Source organism: Teleopsis dalmanni, chromosome 2 (genome assembly GCF_002237135.1).
Source record: "Teleopsis dalmanni isolate 2A chromosome 2, ASM223713v2, whole genome shotgun sequence".
Classification (NCBI taxonomy): Eukaryota; Metazoa; Arthropoda; class Insecta; order Diptera; family Diopsidae; genus Teleopsis; species Teleopsis dalmanni.
The window spans coordinates 162271778-162278688 of record NC_051847.1 but is presented as its reverse complement, the minus strand read 5'-3'; the positions used below and the strand labels follow the sequence as shown (position 1 = coordinate 162278688).

The window sequence follows — 6911 nt, the reverse complement described above, 5'->3', positions numbered from 1 at the left end:
AAAAAAGAAAAGCAATACGAATAACCACAACAAACTGTGGCAGCGGTAGCGGCAGCGGCACCGGCAACGGCAGAATTCCTTTTCATTGTTTGGATTTTGTCGATTATGGCATTTTACACTGCACTGAAGTAGTGAAATTATTTAATAGTAGACATGTAGTAGTGCGTGGGGATTGTAGGAGTGTGGTGTGCATATGGTTCCCGTTACAAATGGTAAAAATAGCTGGTGTCTTAGCCGTTTCTGCGGTTGATGTTTTTGACTGTTGCGCATATTTATTTTCGATTTGTAATAAAATTTAATTGCCAAAGTTATGCTATGTACAACGGTGAGAGGAAACAGAAGGGAAAGCAGAATGGGAAATGAATTAAAATGAAATCATAAGAAAATGAGGGAACATTATGGAGCAGACATATTTGCGGAATGGATTTTCGCAACCATCGAATGCAGCTGAAGGTAATTGAATTTCACATTTGGCTCTAAGCAGCTTTCAAATTTATTTTAAAAGTTCCATTATAAATAAAAATTAGGTAAATAAAGAAAACAACAAAAAACAAAAAACAAGCAAGAAGAAGAAATGTTAAGAAAAGCAATGTGTCTTCTTTGCATATGAATAAAATCCAAAGCTTAGATAAAACGCTAAGAAATCAGTTGAAATGTTGGAAAAAATTTGAACTAAAGCCTTAGTCGTACTTAAGTCTGAAAGTCGTTACAAAAATAAATAAAATGCGGGAAAAAAACTTGCAAAGTTTTCAGCATCGTTAATTTTCAATTTATAAAACTTTTGCATCATCCATCCAAACACAACAGAAATAACAATGAAGTTAGTCGTCAGCTTGGCAACTTAAGTTCCGAAAATGGTTTTGTTGGTATTTCTTTTTTTTTATCTTTTTTTCGTATTCTTTAATTTTCATTTTGTGTAAGTATGTACTTGCACACATACACTCAAGTACAGTAAACGCAAATGCATTCACACACTAATACACTAACATACCACTGAGCGACTGAGCTACTGAAAAATCAGAACCACGCAAATAAATCGCAGTGTACACTGTACTCTATAGAAACGGACACTGTTGCGAAGTACAGTGGGATCGGAAGTCCAATGGCAAGAGTATATGATTTTGCAACAGTGTTGCTGTGCTGCTGTGTTGCTGTGTTGCTGTGCTGCTGGCCAACGTGGTTCTTGGCTAACTGAAACTAACTGAAAAGTGTTAATGACATTCTGACAGATAAGTAATCTTAAATTCTCAGGGGACGCACACAGGACTAAACTACTGCTCACGCTGCCTCAAGTAACCAAACTTAATTGCAAAGAAATTGCAATGGCGAAAAGTAGAAAAGGTTGACTGTCATAAAAATGAATTATGAAGCTTTTGTTGCAATACTTGAAGCTTAAAAAATCTTATTTCAGTTTATCTATCCCAAAAGATGAAAAAAGAAATCCATTCATATTTCATTTTGCAGTGTACAGTGTGCAGCGTTCACCATTCTTTTCATTTACATTCGGACTCAAATTTATATTAATTAATCTTTTGCATGCACATTTAAAACAGCTTTGCTTACCTCAAGTTCGGATAATAGGTCCTTCTTCTCAACTTCAGCTGCATTTTCCTTCAAAGTTTTTACAGCAACTGTTGTGACACCATCAACGCCTGCAAAAAAAAAAGAAAAAGTAAATAAAATTAAGTGGATTATTATGATTTATTTTAACTTTTTCATTTGACTGAAAAGGACGAGAGTTATTCACTCAGTAGTGCAAAAAAAAAAAAAAAATTTCAAAAATAAGTATATAATAATTTAGTGATAGGACTATAAACTTTTTTAAAAAACTTAAATCTATAAAATATTATTAATTACAGAGATTTGATAATATTATGGTATCTATATATTTTCCCAAATAGTTATGTGAGTTAAATTTATAATTAAAAGAAATTGATAACAAATTCCATAGATATGGAATTGAAAAGAAATTAAATTTATGTTTATTTTTTCTTTAATACGTCGACAACATTGGCATTATTGTGTATAACAAGTATAATATTACAGCTGCCTTTGCTGATATCGAAAAGGAATCTGTGAATAGGGGCTTATCGATGAATGAGGACAAAACGAAGTATATATCGGCTACTAATAGAAATGTGGTTTTCTCGGACACTAACATAGTGAGTGGCGATTATACTTTCGAATCTGTCAACAAGGATTTCATCTACCTTAACACCGCCGTAATAACTAACAACGATGCTAGCCTGGATATCAGACGATGAATCAACATTACCAATAGGTGCTACAATGAGCTTAGTAGGAAATTTGCATGTTGAACTCTGTCTTGATAGATAAAACTTTAGCTATCTAGGTCACTCATCCATAGTGCAGAAGCATGGATTGAGAGTTTGGGAGACAAAAATTCTTCATAATATTTTTGGTTTCCTACGAGTTGGTGATGACTACTGCATTCGATTGACATAGTTCAGCGAATTAATATCCAGTATTATCGCTGGCTTGGTTATGCCTTGAGAATGAAGAATAATGCGTTATCCAAAAAGATATTTGTTAGTTTCGGTTTCGAAAATGCTAAAAATTTGAACAGGATTGTTTTTGGTGGTTTCACTGCAGTAAGAACCAGCTCTGAATTTCACCAAATTTTTTTTGATGATTTGTGTATTCAATTTTATTACAACGAGCTAAAATATTATTTGTTACTGAGCGAGATATCCACGCATTATTTAATTCAATTCAAAAATTTCAGCAATTCGAAATTGAATACAGTTTAATTGACTATATGACAGATCCTTAATTATTACTTATTGTTTTCTTGTCCACACTATAAGCTTAGCCAGAAAAATAATACTTCATACTCATATAAATTAATATTTTTTAATAAAGATACAATTGCACTACATTTATATACACATTGTATTAAAAAATATTAAAAGCAATAAAATAATTTATCTAACATGTAAAATAATGTAAATTTTTAAATATATATTGAAAGCGCATCGAAATCCCTGAATTTTATGTTTTTATGCAAAACGAAAAAGTTCCAGAAGTATAACCACTGGAAACCCTATCGCCCAATTACACAGAAGACCTTCAAGTTTACAGTATATACTGTGCAGTTAAGCATATTTCGATTGTATCTGCCGTTGTTTTCATTTCAACTTTTTTCTTTTAGTATACCAACTGAATATCTGTATCTGTGTTTTTATGCATATAAATGCCAGTTGAATGAATGTCCAATGGATGTCCTTTCAAAGGTAAACAGAACGAAAATAGCTGTGAATTCACAGTGATGCATGAAGAAAGAATTTCTTCCGTTGACCCCATGGCGTAAGGCAAACAATACAAAATCCTCACAGACACAGCATCTACCTTTGCTTTCGCGCACTGGACATCGAATGAGCTTTGGTGACGTCAATGTAAACAATGCCGGAATTTGGCAATGTTTTAATATTATATTACCTTAAACAAATATATCTAAAAAATACATAAAAATTTTATAGTTTCCTACATATTAAATTTTTCGGAATCATATGATAAAATAAAAACTGCACGCAATGAGTGTGGGTGGCAATAGAATAATAGAACTTAATGTAATAATTGCGTCGGTACAATATCCTTTAAATGAAATTTTCTGTCCTTATTATATGTGGGTAAGAATCCTGCAGTTCATTGTCATTGTTACATATATTTCAGGATTTATTTATTCAGATATTCTCACCCAATTCAAGTTAAAATGTACTTAAGAATGCACAACGAGATACTATAAAATATTTTCACATAGTAAAATACGGAATGAAATTCCTTTGTATGAATTGAAAATTCATAGAAAATGTATTTGCATTATGTATTATAAATAATTTAAAAGAAATGTTTACAAATAGTTACATTACATTTTAAACAGAAAAAAGAAAATTATTAAATAATGCTACATAAAAATTATGTGAACGAATTTTTTATATAATTTTAAATATTAACAACATTTCACTACATGTTTTCAACTTAAATAACTTTTAAACATACTTATTTTAAAAATAGAAGCCAGTAATCACGCTAAAAGCGGCGTTAGAGGTCAGAGAGTAAGGAAGATTTTCTATGGGAACGGATTTGAAGAGATATTAGATCAGATGATGCCGAAGGCGCTACAAACTGTAGAGTGAAGTTACAAAAGGTAACTGATATCTTTTAAATATTTCAAAGGAATGTGTTGGCTTAATTTCGAAGGGACATTTGTGTATGATAAAGACTCTTTTGACCAGTTGACAAAACAACAACGTGTTGATGATTCTGAGAGCTTTCTGAAGATACTTAAGGATAAGATAAGATAAGAAGGACATTTTGTGCCGTTATGTAACAATGGACGAAATTTGAATCTACCACTTCACTCCAAAGTCTATTCGGAAGTCATCTGAATGGACAATAGGCGATGTTTAGCACCCAAAGCGACTAAAAACCAACAGATAGTTCGCAAGGCTATATCATGCTTAATTTGGGATTCGCGTGTGATTTTGTTCAACGACTACATTCAAATAGACCAATACTAATCGCTATATGACGCTATGCGTTTTCAGTACGAAATGGTGAAAAAATGGTTCCACATAAGGAAAAAATAACTTCTCTTTTGCCAAAAATATGGACCGAGTCATAAATCGTTGACTACCATGTCCAAATTACATTAATTACGCCATAAATTGCTTTCTAATTCACCGTATTCACTATATTTGGCCCCCACTAATCACAAGCTCTTTGGAGACCACAAAACATGCTACAGGTAAAGAAATTTTTCTCCGATAAAAAAGTCACCGAAAACCACCGAGCTAAGACTTATTAACTATAATTTCTTGGGTACCATGTCCAAATTACACTATAAATTGCTTTCTTACTTACTGTGTTTACTGTACTTGGCCCCCAGTAATCACAAGCTCTTTGCAGACTACAAAAAAATGCTAAAGGTAAAAACATTTAGCTCCGATGAAAAACTCGTCGAAATTTCGTCGAAACTAAGACTAAGGCCAAAGATATATAATTACACAAAAAATATATCGAAATATTAGACAAAATTATTGAGTAACTCTGGAAGGAGACTATGTTGATGAGTAAAGACAAATTTTGTCAAAAAGTTGTTTTATTGGTAATTCTAAGGACTTGTCAGCCGATAACTTATTAATAATAGAGTTTCCAGATAGAAAGAACAACTTAATCTTCTTTGTTGGCTTTTCTAATAATAATAAGTTGTTTCTTTTTTAAATAAATCTTTGTTATTATCTTCAGTATACACATAGATGTATTTTTTATTAAGTATAAAAATTATTTTTTTTTTTTATGTAATGTTGTTCTTAGATAATGGTTTTTTTATTATTTCTTTCCTTTTCGTTTCTTTATTACTTTCGCTTATATTTTATCATATTGATATCGATGAAAGGCAGGGAGTGTCGTGGAAATATCGCACAGGTCGCTGATACTCCGAAAAATGATACTGAATCAGAAAGTAGAATAGGTAATATTTGAAACATTTCTAATTTCTAGAGTAATTAAATTATTACAGCGTTTAAATTATAGCTTTTATATAGTCAATAACTCTACCATTTGATGAATTTCCAAAGCCATTTATAATTAATTTATTTCTTTAATTTAAAAAAATTCTTTTAATTTATTATTTAATCCTCGTTTTTGTTATGATTTTGTTGACATCAAGAAATCATAATCTATTGCCAACGACTTTGTAACTTTTGTAACTCAAGCAAAGCAATTAGATTAAAATATCTTAAAAGTGTTTTAAAACAAAATACATATAGCTATATATATATATATATATATCACATACACAAACATTATTTAGTAGATGCAATTTATTCTATAAATTATTTATATTCGAAATAAAATACCAAATACTAAATCGTTTACGATGTCATTTGGTTCAATGCATTAATAAAAATTTGTGCAAATAAACTGTCACATCGCATTACAATCCTTAAAAGATATTCGGAGATTTTCGTTCGCAAACAATTTTATATTCATTTCATTGCATTCTCTATAACGAAGGATTCAATAACAACAAATTTAATTCCCAAAATGCTTTTTAATCTATTGTGACAAAATATATTCGGATCGAAGCAAGGGAAAGTCTAATGAATGAACTCAAGTTGAACATTTCCATATAAATTATGCAATTGGAACAATAAGTGTATTGAAATAAAATATGACCATGAGGAAAACTACAAGGACAACAAAACACAACAATAACATGAATTGTAGGGAATAACCCTGCCACAGAAATATATATATATATATATATATAAAGCAAAGACAAAGAAAAAAAGAAATTAAATCAAAGAAAATGTAAAAATTTTTCTCCTTGAATGAACACCAAATGGCTATGCATAAGGACATTATCTCTTCTCAATATTCGCTTGTAAAAATGATGAGAGCTTACCATGCGACTCGATACATGCATTGTGCGATTTTGTATGCGCTTTATATGCGCTTTTATATGCACGGACGCGCTACGGACTTTTATTCGTACGCCCACAAGCACGTACGGATTAAATAACCAGGCAAATGCAACGCAAGACGACTTCGATGCTTCCATTCATGCACTGCAGCCAATATATTGAAGTTCATTCCAACGATATGTGCAGCAGGCCTTTTGCACTACAATCAAGGATACTACAACTACAGCTCACCAACCATTACAGAGGGTTACAATTGTTTTATGGAACTGTGTTTTTTTTTTTGGTTAGGGTTTTTGTTGTTGTTTTTGTTGTAGTCACAAGCAGCAGATTGGCAGTAGTGCACTTGGAAATCTGTATAGGACAATTCCTTTTTCATTTTATTTTATGGAAGATTACCAAAATTGCATTCGATTTTTCTGTGTCTTTTATGTGGCGCCCCCACATCGATGTATGAAACAAGAG

The 6911-nt window shown here is 31.4% G+C and overlaps 1 protein-coding gene across 1 annotated transcript in view; it reads right to left on the bottom strand.

The window, feature by feature from the left end:
* Positions 1-1563: 1563 nt before the first annotated feature.
* The window catches only part of LOC119676047 (tyrosine kinase receptor Cad96Ca-like), a gene marked incomplete at its 3' end in the record, with an annotated part of 27994 nt that continues 22646 nt past the window's right edge, over positions 1564-6911 (bottom strand). The window contains 1 exon segment of the mRNA XM_038087270.1: positions 1564-1652. Within this exon segment, the coding sequence (XP_037943198.1) occupies positions 1564-1652 (89 nt within the window).